At 38.5% G+C, this 20,671-nt stretch overlaps 1 protein-coding gene across 2 annotated transcripts in view; it reads left to right on the top strand.

Moving 5' to 3' along the window:
- The window catches only part of LOC134667459 (uncharacterized), an 80,374-nt gene that overhangs the window by 39,406 nt on the left and 20,297 nt on the right, over positions 1-20,671 (top strand). For both annotated transcript variants that reach the window (XM_063524877.1, XM_063524875.1), the window contains one exon: positions 4,377-4,515. In XM_063524877.1, the coding sequence (XP_063380947.1) occupies positions 4,377-4,515 (139 nt within the window). The remainder of the gene's footprint in view (positions 1-4,376; positions 4,516-20,671) is intronic.

Below are 20,671 nucleotides of genomic sequence, written 5' to 3'. Positions count from 1 at the left end.
TCATTAGACAATTTATCGCCCATAATGATGCTAAGGATGATCTTTCTGATTTCTTTATATCAGTCGTAGATAACCGATTTCTCTCACTTGTGTCTGAACTGAAAGCACGGCCTGCCATTTTATTCTTGACGCGTGCAGAGATTGTTGGCCCCTATGAAAACAAACTACAGACTTTCATATTTTTTCACACCACCTACCTATTCGGAAATGAGCTTTTTCTTCCCTGCTAGGAGGGATCAAAGTGGCACTTTTCCTACCTACTAGGAGGGAGCAAAGTAAAGCTTTTCTGTTCTAGCACACTATTTTTAAATTTTTTGCACATTATTTTTCACCACACCAGCTCGGAAAGGCTTACTTTGCACTTCAAAAACTGATAGCAAAGTTGCACTTTATTCACATCACATATATGTGAGGCAAAGTAATCAAATGCAAACTTTGAGTTGTTTTCCTATATTTGCTGGCAGAATTTACTTTTAAATGATGATTGTGGATGATAGATATATTTATTAATAGAGTCTGTGCGGAAAGAGAAGAGTCGTGGCAGAAACGGGAACTAACATTTTAAATTTTATATGGCAATCAAACCTTTGACACCTGTCTTGTAAAAAGTAAACAAACTTCTGTCAATGTATATTTTTATTAACAAAAACCGCAAGTTTTATGTATAAAATATTTTCAAAACACGATAAAACCGTACATAAAACCACAAGGAAAATTATATTTAACATTGTTCGGTTTTGTCAGCGGGAAGAAAACGGCTAAAAGCCGACTATCGACTTACAAAAAGTCGCGGAACGTGTTTCCGCTATTCGCGGGTATTGATGTTGTATTTAATATTAAATAATTACCTATTTAATAAGCCCCCTAAGTAACTTGTCTCCGGTACATAATCGGTAAGTATATTCATTCAAAATATATTAATTTTCATAAATATGCAGGTCATTCATGATCTTTAAAATAACTGACAAATAGTCTTGATACTTGCCATTTTCTGCATATTTATATGTAATTTCTTTTTCAGGATTGTGTAAAAGTACCTACGGTATCTCGAATAAAAGACCGCTAAGTAGGTGATATGCAAGAATTCGTAATCTACGTGCCGGATTCAAGCACATCCAGTTCAGATGAAGATAGTTCTATGAGTGTCCCTGGTTGTTTTGAAGCTAGCTCAAACATAAGTGACATTGAATATTTTAATGCAGACTTCGATTACAAAGAATGAAACTTTTTCTAATAAAATATTTCTTTATTTGTAAGTTCGTTTACTAGGTTCTGAATAAAACTTTTTCTAATCAAATATTTCTTTATTTGTAGGTTATGTTAGTTACGAAATTATATTTCATATTTAGCAGTGACTTTTCGTATCGTGATTGACGGCGTAATATGTGAGATGAGAGAACCGGACATATCCCAATAAGGCCTACCTACTTATGCACTATTTTTATTCATATTCATATGTATTATTAATAATGTACACATACATTACAAGTCAAGTTTACAATGGGTGAAATATATCCCAGATAAAATTACAGTTCTATTACCCAATTTCTACCCGATCTACCCGGTTTAAATAACTGTTGGAATGCACAGATTAGGCAGTACATAAATGAGACTCTATCTTGTTTGGTACTAAAATTACAGTTGTATTGGGCAGATTCTTAACTAGTTTTAGCAAGTTTTGTCAATCGCATTCACTTTTTAGTATCTGAGACATAAAAACAAGTGTGTTTTAAAAAGAAAACACTAGTTGCCTGCGCTAAATCAGAGGATTGAGTTGACGAGCCGACACCACCACCAGGCTCCGTTTAGTAAGCCGTGGTAAAAAACCGGAACAAAAGGGATTCAAGTATCATGACCTTTAGTGTCGTACTATAATCACGTGACCAGTGTTGTCAGCATAGCAAAAACCATAAAATAGCACTGGCGCGCCCTCAAATCCCACGACTCTTCTCTTTCCGCACAGACTCTAACATTCATTTGGATTTGATTTGATTTGAATTTGTTTGATATTTTACATTTAATATTTGCTTCGGGTTGGTGTGGTGAAAAATCCTGTTTCACTCGGGGGCAAATTTTGCTTAACCCTCGTGCTTTGAAACCCTCGCAACGCTCAAGATTCCATTTTTGAACCACTCACTACGCTCGTGGTTCAATTTTGGAATCTTTCGCTGCCTCGGGTATCAATATTAGCACGAGCGGTTAAACAACAACTTTGCCCCCTTGTAAAACAAATAACTATTTTTACCCGACTACGGCAACGCAAACGGAGGGTTATGATTTTGACCGGTATGTATGTGGGTATGTATGTATGTATGTTCATTTGTTCCCTCAGAACTCCTAAAGTACGCATTATAATTTGACAAACGATATGTCATTCGAATCGTCTTAAGCGTCCGCTGGTTATAGGCTATATGACGTCACAAAAAAAGGAACACGGCGCCCTCTAGAGGTCATAAAGGCACGAACCAAAAAAATAAAAATAAGTAATGATGGCGTGGTGTATATCATTTGAAAGAGCTCAATTAGCACATTTCAAATATATACATATTGTTAGCTTTTGCACCCGGCTTTGCTTACATGAACCCGATAAAACATTAATTTATCGGGTAGGTAATTCGAACTACGAATCTATTAAGCCCTTTGAATTCTATCCGCGTATTACCCGATTAAGGCGATACAAGAAGGTTTTTGCAAAAGAAATTTGTTTGGCCACTATATACATGGTGCTTTTTAATGATCTGCAATATTTTATAAGTGAATAGGTATAGAAGCCCAGATCAGCCAAAATGTAGGAAACAGCCCTACATTCCCTACAAGAGACGTACGAGGCTCGCTGTACGCGGCAAAGCGGCGCCCTCATACTAAAAGAGTCGGGCGCAGCCCGACGTACGAGGCTCGCTGTACGCGTTCCGAAGCCGGGCGCCTTCGGCGCCCTCATACGAAAAGAGCCGGGCGTTAGCCCGACGTACGCGTTCCAATGCCGGGTGCCTTCGGCGCCCTCATACTAAAAGAGTTGGGCGCAGCCCGACGTACGCGTTCCAATTCCGGGCGCCTTTGGCACCCTTATACTGAGAGTCGGGCGTAGCCCGACGGACGCGTTCCAAAGCCGGGCGCCAAAGGCGCCCTCATACTAAAAGAGTCGGGCGCAGCCCGACGTACGAGGCTCGCTGTACGCGTTCCAAAGCCGGGCGCCTTCGGCGCCCTCATACTAAAAGAGTCGGGCGCAGCCCGACGAACGAGGCTCGCTGTACGCGTTCCAAAGCCGGGCGCCTTCGGCGCCCTCATACTAAAAGAGTCGGGCGCAGCCCGACGTACGAGGCTCGCTGTACGCGTTCCAAAGCCGGGCGCCTTCGGCGCCCTCACACTAAAAGAGTCGGGCGTAGCCCGACGTACGCGTTCCAAAGCCGGGCGCCGAAGGCGCCCTCATACTAAAAGAGTCGGGCGTAGCCCGACGTAAGCGTTCCAAAGACGGGAACCTTCGGCGCCCTCATACCAAAGGAGTCGGGCGTAGCCCGATATATGCGGCTCTCTGCATGCATTTCTGTACTGCGGACGCCCTCGCAAAAGTAATATAAAGTGACTTCAAATAGTTAGTAACGAAATCATGACCCCAAAATTAATTAAATAAAAAATAAGTTCAAAAACTAAAACTCGACTACAGGGAATATTATAAATGTTACCATTTTTTCAATAAAAAAATACAACGTAATATAATTTACTATTTTTTTTATATATTTACAGAGATTCAGAGGATCGCCGTGGGCGTATGCCACGATTATAAACTTTAAGGTAAAGTGGCTTACGACCACGGCTATCCTCTGAATCTCTGTAAATAAATAAATAAATAATAAATAAATAAATATTATAGGACATATATAAAAAAAAATGTAAATTATTTTACTTTGTATTTTATTGAAAAAATGGTAACATTTATAATATTCCCTGTTCGATAATTTTTAGATAAGAATTCTATACTTTTTAAAGCGCGATTTGCAGTAGTCTGGTTTTAGTTTTTGAACTTATTTTTTTAGTTTAAATAATCTGTTTAAGCATCAGATTGTGTCAACACTAAGATTTCTTTATTCTCCTCATAGTTGATGTGAAAAGCAGTGTATGTCACACGGTATCAAAATTATTTCGTCTTGGGCGTTAACACTTGAATCCCTCATTATATACGCTCAGGTTTCTACTTTAGAATCCCTCACTACGTTCGGGATTCTATTGTAGAATCCATCGCTTCATTCAGGATTCAATGCACGCCCTTGACGGAAATATATCATTTTGATCCCTTGTAACACAAACTACTATTGTTGACCTCTGAGCTAAGCTTCTAACTCCACGCCGATTGGTTAATTTACGATTGTCTTTTGTTTTAGCTGCTCAACGGCGATGCTATGCGCGTCCATCATGACAGACCACTGGGAGCACGTGGTGTGGGAGCGAGCAGCGCTCGCGGCGCTGGCCAACGCGTCTAGTACTACGCTACAGTGGCTACTGGACGAGAAAGTCGCTAAAGTAAGTAACTTATGACTTGACTATTGATTTAAAGGCTCCTCTACACGATGGGCTAGCGCCGGCCACTCCAAGGGACGCATTTATGCGTTAGAGGGAGCAAGTGATATTGCTATCTCATTCTACCGCATGGCTGCGGCCCTTGGAGTGGCCGGCGCTGGCACATCGTGTAGAGGAGCCATTAAGTTCGAATCGGGCAGTCGGACGGCACATGTTGTCTGTCGTTCGCTTCAGCAAGTATGAGCAAGAGGTTCGACATAGTGATTTATAGCCCCATAGCACAGAATAAATAATAGTACTAGGTACAGAAGACTCACTCTCTAACTAAACGCATCTATTACGATCAGGGCAGGTATAGGTGGCGACAGCGCCACGCGCGACTTATGGCTTTACACCAAAATTAGTGTGGAACGGATGTACTTTTAGCTACCTGTAGCAAAGCGACGAAATCGCGGAGTGAGCCACGCCTGCCCATAGACACGTTATGTATGGTTATTAGCGCCACTTCCATCTCACTAACCTGGGGTTAACCGGTTAAACCGTTAACACAGTGTCAAATTGTACCATGGTTACCATGGTAACTCCATGTTTAACCGGTTAACCCCGAGTTAATGGGATGGTGCAAATCAAAATTTGAACAGCATTCGAAAATATACGTAGTGTATAAACCATTAGGCATTAAACCACGCTTAAATATCTAATACCTATTACAGTTGTAGCCATTCCTTCTCATTTAAATTATGCATGCAACAGTTGCACTTTAAAGGTGGTTTAACTATGCAGCATGCAGCACGATATTGTAATCTTAACAAAGAGAATTCGAAATACAACCGATTATGGATGTTTAGTCAAAGAGTAGAGAAAAGTAGGTTAGGTAAGTAGGTAAATATTTGCATACTAACGACTAGTAATATTTACTAGCAATATTCAACCTTTAGCCATTTTTTTTGGTGTCTGACGATCATGGCCCAAAAGACTCGGCCACCAGTACCGCAAATTAGTAACTATTTTTCAGAAATACGTATTTGCGGCACTTGGCAGTCTGGGCTTCGTCAGCCGCTGCACCTGACCGTCTGGCAGAGGAAGAGGCCGCTGGACATGGGACGGGGCCAGTGTGTCTACAATAGACACATTTATAGTTCAAAGTGCAATACAAAATATGTGAAATGTGACTTCGTTCTAATGATGCGGGACGCAACTTTATCTCTATTATTAACTGGTATCTCATAATCTCATACAAACATACTTCATTTACTACCCACGTTAAAAGTTTGAGAACTTCCCCGTCTACTCTCTGTAGAAACTTTATTCGTGTTGGTATCCCTTTGTATCGTAACCTAGAAACTTGAAGATGGAGTTTGTCGGCTGATTTTATTATTCATTTTCGTCTGCAACTTTCTTAATACAGTAAAATTATACATTTTGCGTTTGCGTCAAATTCGGTAGTTCTGATTTTTTGCAGGCTTGTTTATGATGTTGGCCCAATGAATAATCCAACTTTGTGACCTCGAGCGCCGAACGCAACTTTGTCAAAAATCGAATAAACCGCAATTTTTTTTAGATTTAGGCGATTATAACCCTAAAGTACTAGTTTTTGATAGTAACTTCCTAGGGCGCTTTTAAAGTAGACTAAATTTGCTACAATAAAACACTAGAATTGTCTCTGTATATCTAATATTTTCCGAGATAAAGCCTTTCAAAATTTTATAATTTTACATCAGTTCTTAGCTATAATATAAGGGTTAGGTTGGTAATTTATATGGAATTCATCACCGGCACGTTCTACAAAATATTTATTTTCCATAAAAAAATGTATGAGTGCCTATTTTGAAAAAATATAAAAATTTAAATATAAAATTTTGAAAGGCTTTATCTCGGAAAATATTAGATGTACAGAGACAATTCTAGTGTCTTATTATAGCAAATTTAGTCTACTTTAAAAGCGCCCTAGGAAGTTACTACCAAAACTAGTACTTAAGGGTTATAATCGCCCAAATCTAAAAAAAATGCGGTTTATTCTATTTTTAACAAAGTTGCGTTCGGCGCTCGAAGTCACAAACTTGGATTATTCATTGGGCCAACATCATAAACAAGTCTGCAGAAAATCAGAACTACCGGATTTGACGCAAAAGAGCCAGGTTACAAAATTCGACAAATTTACTGGATTATCTTAGCTGTCAGCGCTTTTTAAAACGTACTCGTAGAAATTGGACATTTTATTCTAGTTGTAGTTTCATTAAATCTCCGGTCGAGGACATATTATTTAGGTAGGTACGTTTTTAGTACGTAGGAAACGTGCGATTGTTAGAGAGAATAATAAGGTAAAAGTGCTAGTGCTCGACATGCCCAATAGATGACACCTTGCTGTCACCTGTATTGACAATGACTTAAGTTTCATGTACTGAGACCGCGTCGAGCACCAGTACGTTTACCTTATTGACTTTATTTTGCCTTTCCCATTTTTAATTTTTCTTTGAATTATTTTTCCGCTTTGTAGCGAAATGAGCATACAATCAGGGAACCCGCCTAGCGGGTTACTAGAAGTGACTGTGTTCTAGACCGAAGTTTTCACTGGTATTATTTATTTTCTTACCACTAGGTATTTATATGTAAAACGCGAGCACGTTTGAATCAGACCAAGACATTTAAATTTAAATCATGATAATAAATTTAAAAGGGCACTCAAGAGAGTACTTAGTTTACTTTAAAGGTTTATTCAAAGTAGTGCAACCATAAAGCATTCTGTTGAATATCAAATACTTCCAACAGCGAGCTAAAAGAAAATTTAATTAATTTCATTTCATTTTATTTAACTAATGTAAAGTAAGCTATGGAAATTTGAGTAATTTTATCGTAATGGGAATATTCTATGAAATTAATGAAGTTTATTTTGGGTCACCTTGGAAATGTTTTGCACGCGAGCTATTGTGGTTTTTGCGTAGAATGGTAATATTTTTGCTGGTTGTAGTTATTGTATGGGACGACCTTCAAATTTTGTTGTATAATTATAATATCCTTCAATCGTGCCAATTTTTATGTAAATTAAATTGAGACTAAAGCTATTAGAGACATTAGTGTCATTGTGAATAGAATAGGTTTAAATGTCCCTTTTTTAGGGTTCCGTACACGTACGGGACCCTATTATTCAAACTCCGCTGTCTGTCTGTCCGTTTATCACGCTCTCTCTCTGTCCGTATGTCCGTCCGTCCGTCTGTCTATCACCAGACTATAACTCATTAAATCAACAGTTGAAATTTTCACAGATGATGTATTTCTGTTGGCTCAACAACAACAAATAAGTACTAAAAACAAAATAGACTAATATTTAATTAGGGCATACAACGTGTTTTTTTTTTCGTTTTTTGCGTAATGGTACGGAACCCTTCGTGCGCGAGTCCGACTCACACTTGGCCGGTTTTAGTTTATTGTAAATAACTCGTAAGCGGTGACCTCTACCTAACTCTAAGGGGTGAATATCTAGGACACACTGAAGAACTACGGGGATTTAATGTTTTCTATAGAACAGCGGTTTTTTTATTTCGCGAGTTCGGGGTTGGCCCCATAGTAGAAGTGATAACAAAAGTAAGGGTACTTTACTCAGGGGTACGGTACTATACAGGGGTATAAATGTATAGTCGAATGATCAAAGGTACTTAAATAGCTTCATACAGAGAAAATGGCCTTTTAAGACGAAACAGGAGCTGATTTTTAAATATTTTAGGTAAATATACCCGTCTCGCTAACGGAAGCGGCACCTAAAAGTAGTGCGATAAGGACAAGGCGAAAAATCCTGCGTAAAAATCTCAAAAATCGAGGTTTCGTACTCCTCTGTTTCCTCCTCCAAAACTTAACCAATCGTAACCAAATTTGGAAATCTAAATGATTATGAAATTATCTGTGTCGGACCGTTTTGCTTTTTTGGCTAATTGATATCAGTTTTGAATGCCACGCCTCTCATTGCGGCATAGTCAATTAGGCCATTTTGGCCATTTTTGAAGGGCTCTAGCGCCTTAAAAAACAAAAATATCAAAAAAAGCAAAACGGTCCGACACAGATATTGACAATATTAATCTGTGTTGAAAAAATCATTGCTCTAGCTTCAAAAACCACGGAGGAAAACGAGGAGTACGTTTGTATGGTGAAATGACCACTCCTGTTGGCTCTTAAATACAATTTCGCTGACGGTACACTACGAGTAGAATCTAAACGTTCCAGAGTGTGCTGCTTCAAATTACGGCTAACGATATATACATTGCTGTTATTTCTACAGCTTACCTACCAAACGCATCGCTACTAAACCAAATCATCTGTGTCCTCCGATTACTTATAACTGTGGCAGAATTTGAAAAACACACTATGGGGCCCACTGATACAGTCCGCCGGACGGTATCGGCCTGTCAGTTGTTCGGAACTGTCAAAATTTTGTTCTAACTGACAGGCCGATACCGTCCGGCGGACTGTTAATCCGTGGGCCCTTTTATCTTGAATCTTCTGAATTCGGAGGGATTGGAATAATGTTTCAACTCTCAGTGTTTGGCTACTTGCCCAGGACAATTGGAGCCTCGTTTGAAATACAGTCAACAACAGAGCTATGAATACAGGCAAAGTGTCAAAAATATGTATACAGTACTTTATTGCCTGTACATTAAGGTCGTGCATACATATTTTTGGCACTTTGCCTGTATTCATAGCTCTGTTGTTGACTGTACTAGGTACTGTGTATATTCCTGGGAAATAAGGATTAAAATCAGCTTGTGCGCTACCTTAGCCGGTTATTATGCCTTCTTTGTAAAATTAGGGATTTTGGACGGACTGTTTGCGGGAGACGGAGCAAGTAAGCACACTTCACTTTGAAGTTAGAGTCTGTGCGGAAAGAGAAGAGTCGTGGGATTTGAGGGCGCGTCAGTGCTATTTTATAGTTTTTGCTATGCTGACAACACTGGTCACGTGATTATAGTACGATACTAAAGGTCATGATACTTGAATCCCTTTTGTTCCGGTTTTTTACCACGGCTTACTAAACGGAGCCTGGTGGTGGTGTCGGCTCGTCAACTCAATCCTCTGATTTAGCGCAGGCACTAGTTTTCTTTCTAAAACACACTTGGTTTTATATCTCAGATACTAAAAAGTGACTGCGATTGACAAAACTACTAAAACTATTTAAGAATCTGTCCAATACAACTGTAATTTTAGTACCAAACAAGATACGAGTCTCATTTATGTACTGCCTGATCTGTGCAGTCCAACAGTTATTAAAACCGGGTAGATCGGGTAGAAATTCGGCAATAGAACTGTAATTTTATCTGAGATATATTTCACCCATTGTAAACTTGACTTGTAATGTATGTGTACATTATTAATAATAAATATGAATATGAATAAAAATAGTGCATAAGTAGGTAGGCCTTATTGGGATATGTCCTGTCCGGTTCTCTCATATCACGATATTTTACTTCGTCGAAAAGTCACTGCAAATATGAAATATAATTTTCTCAAACATGCAATGAAATATTGATGTTATGTTGTTGATTTTTTGGCTGCGAAGTATGACGTTTCAGGTGCGGCTAGGACAAAAGGTCGTTAATGGAATTTCATACACATCTTGCAGGCCTAGGCCGGCAAAGTCCTCTTTTTTAATTTTCATTTCACAGATATTTGTGACACAGCATCGTGGCATTCATCCATTAAAAAAAACTAGAGGCAGTATTTGCTTTATGGTTCGTAATGACACTCTGCCACTACGCCCATAAAAAAAAAATTGCTATAATTTGCAGTTTTATTTGTATAAAATCAACATGAACTTAATAAATAATACATTCTATAATTTTATAATTTTAAATTATAAATTTAACTACTTAAATAAAAACATTTAAAATATTTCATCTAAACGTTAGCGGTAAAAAGGCCTACTCAAACACGCGTACTTATATTTTTAAATTGTTATGGAGGTAAAGTTGAAAAATATTCATTCTGTTTTATTGGATTTATGGTGCGTTGTTGATTTTTTGACTTTAATATGAGTTCCGACGAAATAATTAAATTAATATTAATTGTAATCGTAGGTGTTGGAATTGGCAGCGTAAGCAGAATTGATTTTAAATAACTTGCTGCCTCTGCCGCCAAGTCAAAGACGAAGTATGTATATGGTTGCTTATGGCAATTTTATTATTTGAGAAACTAAGAAAAATGGCTTACAGTTTATTAGAAACAGTTTTGTGGCATATTTTAAATGAAAGTAACTACAAATTCGTCAACACTGTGGAAATTATACGTATTCACTCCATGCATAAAGCAACGATGTATGTGAAACATGATATGAATATGAAAGACTATGTAAACTAATGTGACGAAAACGACAGTCAGACGGATACAAGGCGAAAAAATCAAAGATACATGAAAATATACGGGTAGTAAAAATACACGACTCGTGTAAAACATACGCGTGATAATGATATAGCTACGTGTTGGTTATATTTTGGGTGTAGAAATTTTATTTATTTCATTGCATGTTTGAGAAAAGCACTATACATACCTCGGCGGGAAATGGGGTTGCCCGCGCTCAGACCTATCCTGCCTCGCTTCGCTCGGCCGTCTATATGTCTTCGGCCGGCAACCCCTTTCGTCCCGGCCTCTGTAGTAATGTATTATTCGTAACTAACAGAACTTTTTTTTTTATTTTTTTTAATGGGAGGAAAATCCGTTATGGATACCTCCGCACCGCAGGGACAGCGCGGAGGTTATGTCGGACTTTCACCGACTAAAAACCTCCCAGTAGTCCTTCTCAGCGCATTTCGGACGGCTCTGGGATCTCCAGTGAACGCGCCAGTGCCGTCCTAACGCTATGCCTCTTACTCTGTAGTACTCTCCTTTTTTTTTTTTGGTCGCAGTCCCTAGCTGCGACCGTCTCCGACCCCGAGAACCCCTTTTAGTCGCCTTTTACGACAGGCAGGGGATACCGTAGCCGTATTCTTACGCCCGGGCTACAGGGCGCAACTAACAGAACCTACAAATAAAGGAATATTTTATTTGAAAAAGTTTTATTCTTTGTAATCGAAGTCTGAATTAAAATATTCAATGTCACTTATGTTTGAGCTAGCTTCAAAACAACCAGGGACACTCATAGAACTATCTTCATCTGAACTGGATGTGCTTGAATCCGGCACGTAGATTACGAATTCTTGCATATCACCTACTTAGCGGTCTTTTATTCGAGATACCGTAGGTACTTTTACACAATCCTGAAAAAGAAATTACATATAAATATGCATAAAATGGCAAGTATCAAGACTACTTGTCAGTTATTTTAAAGATCATGAATGACCTGCATATTTATGAAAATTAATATATTTTGAATGAATATACTTACCGATTATGTACCGGAGACAAGTTACTTAGGGGGCTTATTAAATAGGTAATTATTTAATATCATCATCAAACATCATCAACATTTATTCAGCAAATAGGCCACAAGGGCACTTTTACACGTCAACATTGAATTTACATAAAAGCAAAAATAATAACATCAACAATTTTATAAAATAAAACTAACAATTCAATCTAACGTATTACAATTACTAAGAGATGTATATGGTCTCTTAATGTCGAATTACATACAAAATACAGATAAAAAAACACACAAAAAAAATCTATAATATTTAGAGGTGTAAATGTCTCTAGGTGTCAGAACTATAAGATTATATAGTTTATCAAGTTATCCTTAGAGATGTATAAGGTCTCCAAGAGTCAATATCCTGTATAATTAATACATTCATTAAAAGAAAATAAACATACGAGAACAGAATGAGGCGTCTCACTGTAATTAATTAATAAAAGTTACTAAGTATAATAGCTCGTGTTAGCTTAACAGACCAGTCTCCACAAACAGCACCCGTTCACGAGTATGACGCGTATCTCAGCCATCGCCTCCCTCAACCTTCATTCGGGAAAGTGGCGACCCGATCAACAACGCCACCGTAAGCAAAGACTTTTAAGCGAGCATGACATGTTCAAGCTACCGGCCTATATTAATATTAAAATAGTAATAACATGTAGCTGTAAGACACGGCATTTTGTGCTCATATGTTACATAAAAAGACAGTAATATAGCTTCACATAATTACTAGCCTAAGTTGACTTAGAGATGTAAAGGTCTCTAAGTGTCAGAAACATTAAAAATATAGGTAAGTATGTACAATCAAAAATAAAAATCAAATAAATAAATATGTACTTAGAGATGTATAAGGTCTCCAAGTGTCCAAAACTAAAATTTAATTAAACAATATAATCAAGCGAGAACATCATTGTCTCATGTGTCAATTCTACTGGACACTAGCATATTTAATTCACAATGTAAAAAAAAACAATATTTATTTAATTCTTATTATACTAATGAAATCAAGCTACCGGCTTAAAAGCATCTCTATCGTTTATAAAATCATTTACAGTGTAGTACGCCTTACGTAACAAGGAGTGCTTAATGTGCGACTTAAATTTATGAAGTGGTAAATTCACTACATCAGTGGGGACTTTGTTATAAAAACGTGTACAGTTCCCGACGAAAGACGTACTAACCTTACGGAGGCGGTGGGCGGGCACAGCAAGTTTATGTTTGTTTCTAGTGTTATAGTTATGGATATCACTGTTAACCTTGAATTCGTGGATGTTTTTCCGAACATACATAATATTCTCTAGTATGTATTGAGATGCAACGGTAAGAATGTTAACTTCTTTGAATTTCTCTCTTAGGGATACTCGAGCGCCCAGTCCATAGATGGAACGTACAGCTCGTTTTTGCAGCACAAATATTGTCTGAATATCTGCCGCTTTTCCCCACAACAGAATTCCATAAGACATAACACTATGGAAGTAACTAAAGTATACCAGCCTGGCCGTCTCTACGTTTGTCAGCTGTTTGATTCTCCTCACTGCATAGGCTGCTGAACTAAGTTTTCCGGCTAGAGTGCCTATATGTGCATGCCATTGCAGTTTGGAGTCTAGAGTGACTCCCAGGAAAACAGTTCGGTCCTCAAATTCCAGCGTATCACCTTTTATTTTAATCTTGCTGTTATTTACCTGCTTGACGTTAGTAATATGAAATACAACATCAATACCCGCGAATAGCGGAAATACGTTCCGCGACTTTTTGTAAGTCGATAGTCGGCTTTTAGCCGTTTTCTTCCCGCTGACAAAACCGAACAATGTTAAATATAATTTTCCTTGTGGTTTTATGTACGGTTTTATCGTGTTTTGAAAATATTTTATACATAAAACCGCACAGACTCTATTTTCCTATCTTATTTACTGGAGAGTTTTATTAAGGTAAACGGCAACATATAAAGGATGGCGCACGAGCGCCGAGCTAACTAGGAGTCGAAGTGGTCGCCATGGTCGAAATCGGCCGGAAGGATCATCATCATCATCATAAAGGATGACTCACGCTAACGTGAGTGAGTCGGTCTAAACCGGGTCGTGTCCGGGCCGGAACTTCCGGCGCTTACTTTTCTATGACATGACAGGCAATCACGTGATGCTTTCCATAGAAAACGATGCGCCAGAAGCTCCGGCCCGGACACGGCCCGGTCTAACGTGAGTCATCTTTATACACGAATGTTATCGAACGTACACTGACATCAAACCTGCTTCCTTTATGATGATGATGCATTCCTGTTATCCTCCACTATGCTATGCTTCCTTCATGATAAAAAAATGGTTTGATACGATCAAATTGGCCTGTATGTTAGTGTCAGATAGCGAGAGCGGTAAGGGGTCCACTGATTAACAGTCCGCCGGACGGTATCGGCCTGTCAGTCAGAACAAAATTTTGACAGTTCCAAACAGCTGACAGGCCGATACCGTCCGGCGGACTGTATCAGTGGGCCCCTTAAAGTGTGTTCTTCAAATTCTGCCACAATTATAAGTAATCGGAGGACACAGATGATTTGGTTTAGTAGCGATGCGTTTGGTCGGTAAGCTGTAGAAATAACAGCAATGATGAAATAACAACAACTGACAGGCCGATACCGTCCGGCGGACTGTTAATCAGTGGGCCTCTGTAGAGAGGCAGATAACGAAAATTCTTAAGACCTTATTGGTCAAGTTGGTAGACAAAAATTAACTAGGTATTTGACTACTACTAATATTTATTTATTATAGTGTAGAGTCAAAAAAATACAATTACCCGTAAATATTCTCTTTGGTCTTTAAAACAATGACGTCAACACTAGACAGTTTACCCAATACCGTAAAATGGGGTGAGGTGGGTGAAATTTGACTTTCAAACCTCGATAAAATTTTATTTTTACATGTGAAAACTGAATGGTGTATATAATAAGTGGTTCGGACGTTTGTATTTTAGTTTGTATTTTATTTTGGGTAGTTCCATTTCATAACTTTGACGATAAAGAGGAAAACCCACCTCACACCGTAGTGCCTCGTATTTGGGGTGAGAGGGTTTTTCATACAAAGGTGATTTTGGAAGTTTGTTGGGTCGATTTTTTTTATTATGCGTATTACTATAGCCCCATTTTAAATTGGAATACATTATTTTTGTAGCAGTACTCCTTAAAATCCCTTCTCACCCCCCTCTCAAACCTTCTCTCCCCATTCATAACCCAACTCTCCCCGCGAAACCTACTCACCCCGTTTTACGGTATGTAATACATTAGTTAGAGTAGTTAGACACAACTTTAGTATCGTAATTTTGTAACCCTTTAGTACCCCAATAAACTTTACATCGAACTTCAGGCACTTTAAACAACAGACCAATTTTAGTTCACCCACTGGTTTCCATGACCTTTAATATTCGAGCACTAATTTAGATAGCCCTACATGTAGGTACGTACCTACCCAAGGAACGAACTGTCTAACTTTGCGAAATACTTCGTGGAATTAGACTTGCCTGTCGGAATATTAATGAAGTAGGCTTCCAGTTTGGAATTGGGGTAATATAATGGGTTTGTTGTCATTTTCTTGTTGCTATGCGAATAGAAATTTGTAGGTATGTTAACTATTTTATTTGTATTAACTTGCTGTTATGACGACAAGAAACGTAGGTACACACTGTGAAAATTTAAATGTTTAGGTTTATCTATGCCTATGGCGGTTCATGACTGTCCTCTGCCAGAGTCAAACATTAAACTCGAAAAAAAACATTTATTTTATTTTTAGGCAATTATCAATTTAATTTTATTATTTGTTCTTAAAACTGTAATAATGTGAAAAACCTTAGTGTCTAAGTATTATCTAGTGTTAAAATCTAAAGCTGCAATTTAAATAGGAATTATGAAATTCATTTACAAATATCACACGTTTTCAGTACCTACTCCTTATATTATTATTATGATAGATATTAAAAAGCCATCACGACTCGCAAGTCTAACGGTGCGATTCGGAAAATGAATTAGAGATTCACTAGATAGGTATGAAATAGTAAAAATATGTGACGTTCCACGGCAAAAGGTACCTTATGGCGGTTGGCGCTTACGCTATTATTAACGCTGCTCCGATATTATTACGGCCGCCAAAGGTAGCTTTTGGCGTGGAACGTCACATATCTTTACCATTTTCATATCTAGTGAATCTCTAATTCACTTCCCGAATCGCGCCGTATAACTTATGTAGGTATTTATTATCCCCCGATCCATTTGTCAGGCGGATTTCAAACTGAAACCCGCCCTATATTGAAGCTTTCAGGGTGACACGTCTCTGATTGATTGACAAAAATCAAAGGCTTGATATTTTTACCCGTATTTCTATTTACTCGCTAGTAATTGATATTTGATGAACGTGTAAAATATTCAGTAGGTACGAGCGGAGTTAATGCGAGCATGTGCCCGTTTAGAGGTGAAGACGTTGTAGAGTTTTGTAAAACTTTATTAGAAAAATTATTTTGTAACCATAGAAGGGTTTGTTTATATGTATATGTGTTATAGGTACTGGGGTAAACCTTGGGTTGAGTTTGGGTAAAATGTAAGGACCAAAGATACTTTACTTAAAGTAAAGGCTATTGAAGTTTTCTTTAAAACATAGCTTAAGTATTACTGGTAACGTGAGCATGAGCAAGCACATACCTAAGTAAGAATCAGCACCTTAGCAGAATTACTTGCGTGTATTTGTAATATGCTTTTTATATTTGGAAATAAATAAAGACAACGAAGAAGAAAAAAGAATCAGTACCTACCTCTATACAATACCAAAAACCGATTAAATCTGCAAGAATAGGATTTCAGATTTTAGGCTCTCTCCTCAAACGCGCAGACTAATGATGTATCGAGATTGAAAATTGTTCGCCGATCAATAAATACCTCATTTTCATTCCAATGCACGTCGCATTATTATCAAGTTGAATATTAATTGGATTGGCGGCGCGATTCGAGAAATAAATAAGAGATTGAATAGATATGAAATAGCAAAGATATATGACGTTCCACGGAAAAGGTACCTTATGGCGGTTGGCGCTTACGCTATTATTAACGCCGCTCCAATATTATTGTGGCCATAAGGTACCTTTTGCTGTGGAACGTCACATATCTTCACTATTTCATATCTAGTGAATCTCTAATTCATTTCCCGAATCGCGCCGTGGGTAGGTTACCTACTGTTAAATGCAAGCAATCGATATCTTTTTATCATTCGGTTTTGTCTTTTCGTTCCTAAATTTACGTACGTAATGCGATGCAGCCCTCTTTTCAAATATCCACAATTATGTCAAAAGGTCGATGAAATTATACACATCGAAATACAAAAAATCATCAATATTAATATAGACAATAGGCAATTTATCCACGCCACTTTGCCTATACGGTTTGGTGGCCTAGGTATAAGGCGGATATCTAGTGTCGCACTGCCCGCTTTTCTGTCTTCCGTGCATGGTACACTATCCCTCGTAGGTAAAATACTCACACCGTCACTGCGTGACTTCGAGGTAGTGTACCTGTCGGAAGCAGAAAATGCGTGGCGCCTAGCTTGCCCGAACATAGACATGCCGGCCGAAAAATCAACCCAACGATTTTGGGACGAACCGCTCTGCCATCAAATACAAAACTGGCTCTTAAATTCAGCACAATCCAACACAGAAAAAGCCCGCCTTCTTGCCTCATCCCAACATGAATCCGGCTTTTGGCTACACGCCTTCCCCTCCATTAATTGCGCAACTTTACTGGACAATAATTCTTTCAGACTGGCTGTCGGCCTCCGCCTAGGCGCCGAAATAGTTGTCCCCCACAGCTGTCCCTGCGGAACAGAAGTTGACAGTCTGGGCTCCCACGGCCTCTCCTGCCGAAGGAGTGCCGGCCGCCTGTCCCGCCACGCCAGCCTCAACGATGTCATCCGTCGGGCCTTTGTCAGCGTGGGCGTGCCGGCCGCGTTGGAACCAGCCGGTCTGGCGCGCGACGATGGCAAGAGGCCCGATGGAATAACTCTCATCCCCTGGCAGATGGGACGGCCGCTCATCTGGGATGCCACATGTGTAGACACCCTAGCGCCGTCCCATCTAGTCGCCACGTCTCAGAGAGCTGGCGGCGCGGCAGCAGCGGCTGAAACCCTAAAACGCCGCAAATATGCTGGTCTTACAAACAACCACATATTTGCGGCGTTCGCGGTAGAGACCCTGGGGCCGTGGAGTTCTGACGCCCACAACCTTTTTAAAAACCTAAAAAAAAGACTGTTGGAAACGACGGGTGACCCTAGGGCTGGCTCATTCCTAGGCCAGAGAATAGGCATAGCTATTCAGCGTGGGAATGTAGCCAGCCTTATGGGCACACTTCCGCAGGGGACAGATCTGGGGGATCTAAGGTAGGTGGGTAAGTTTTATTTATTTATTTTATTTGTTTTAGCTTTAATTTATTTAGTCTATACTTAATTTTAATAATAGTTTGTATAAGTTTTGTTATTGAATAAATTTTCTACAGCAATCGAAATTAATTGCTCGAATTGAAATTCTGATACCTACAGATAGATACAAAATATATATATCAGACTCAGAACAGCCAAGCAATTTCAGAAATTATGTTCATAAAAATGCTACGAAATACCCTCGTTGCAAAGTTCTCGCTGCTGGATCTTTCCGTCTTAATGGCCGATCACGAAGAGTAATGGTCGAAACACTTGAAACAGCGAAGCCCGCGCGCTTGATGGAAAAGTTTGCACAAAAATTATATACCCACTTATTTGGTTCAGCCGACATCATAGGAATTTTTTTACTTAAGGTGGTGCGCTTTCCTTCAAAAAACTATTGCGTTATATTAAGTAATTACACACTATTACTACATAAACATGTACACATTTGTCTACTTTCAAATGTTTATTTGCGTTAAATTGATAGTAAAACTTTGTTTTATGAAGAAATCACGCAAAAAACGTTATTAAAAAAAAAACATTTTTTGCGTGATTTCTGTATAAAACAAAGCGAACCACCTTAATTACATTTACGATTATAAATCTTTGGAGTCGACTGTCTTTTATGAAGGTGTGAGGAATAGAAATGAGAATGGTAATATTTATTAAGCACACAAACGAAGCAGTAAATTATAATGTAAAAAAAGTTTCAGTAGCTATCTGGCTCGATTTGATCTGAGCCTTTGTCTGAAGACTTTAAAGAGCAGCGCCAAGTAAGTAGGATAATACTTTATTCATATATATGGATGGTACAAAAACAAGTCAAAAAACAATAAATAAAAATAACTTAAAATTAAACTAAATACAAACTATTCTAAAATAAAATAAAACGAATCTAAACTAAATCTGAAAAAGGCCCCTGTGGCAAGGTCCCCAAGATGCTGGCTGCGTTACCCCGCTGAACTGCCAGACTGAAGCGTTGAGCGCCAAGTAATTTCAATATATGCATTATAACCTCCTGAGACCCAAAAGTATTTTTTTTGTTTTTGAAATTGGAACCTTACAGTTACACAATAAAATTTCAAAATAGATTTTGGATATGTACAAAAAATTGTACGCAGGGATTTAGGAGGTTAAGCGCAGGTGTAGTCAAAGAGAAAGTTGAATGTCTCGATTAAAGACACACCCCGGCAGTCATTGCGTGCAAAGGGCTGCAGTTCCGCATAGCTATTAGCGAAGGCTCCACCTATTACGTAGGTATAGCCTGCCTTAAACAATAGGTCGTAATTTAGTTGTGACTCCACGGCGGTTGTTTTCTTACGTTATTGAGTATACAGTGTCAGGCCTTGACCTGAATGAGCAATCAGCTTGAAATTCCGCAGCTGCTGATTTCACATTAGGTTATCGGAAAAAGTTACATAGTGTGTGCAGACAGTCATGTAGACATTTTGACGGGTTGGTATCTAATACAATGTTGAAGGACACAACCCTAATAAGACTTGTTTAGTTACTTACTCAATGGTTAAATATGCACCAACAAAAATCATGATGGCGGCTGCCACCGAGCAAGTATGTTAGAAATATCAATAGTCATTACTGTCATTGGTCATTCATATGCAACAGTCATTGTATTAAATATTATAGGTATTTATTTTCCTAAAAGGCTACAGTTTCTTTTGGATAATTCTTCATATAGATGTTTTTACCTTTTAAGTAAAATATACACCTGTCCTTTCCTTGTCCCCAAAGATCTCAAAAAAACTATAAGTTTGTTCAATGAAATAACCTGCATAACCTTCATAACCCATAACCATGAAAGTAGACATTCGTGGGAAAACTTTTGTCTTTTATATTATGTTCGTAACACTAACCAGTAATGTTACTACAAACTTCTAGTCTTCTACGCAAGTTACTTGACTGATGAAAACTATAATTTTCGTATAAAGTTTCCATCGTAACCCGTGTCACTTTAAGTTGCCAGACTTGTCTTGCCTATATTAGTAAAGGAAAGTCAGTCGAACATTATTCAAAAGGGATTGTACCCGTTAAACTGTGCGTCAATAAATTACTGACTGGCATAACGAATGTCAAACCAAGTTGTCAAGCAAATTCTAATTTCTATGAAAATATGACGTTTGTAGTCGGACTATCAGACTGCAAAGTTGGCGCACACAATAAGAGTGACATTCCATTTCTAACTGCAGCTGCAATACTGTTCATTTTACTATGGAAACGCGTCGCTGTCATTGTCAATTTCCATAGAAAATGAACAGTATTGCAGCTGCAGTTGGAAATGGAATGTCACTTTAAGGCGCGTTCGGGTCGC

Source organism: Cydia fagiglandana, chromosome 9, assembly GCF_963556715.1.
Source record: "Cydia fagiglandana chromosome 9, ilCydFagi1.1, whole genome shotgun sequence".
NCBI lineage: Eukaryota > Metazoa > Arthropoda > Insecta > Lepidoptera > Tortricidae > Cydia > Cydia fagiglandana.
This window is presented reverse-complemented; position numbering and strand designations above follow the sequence as displayed.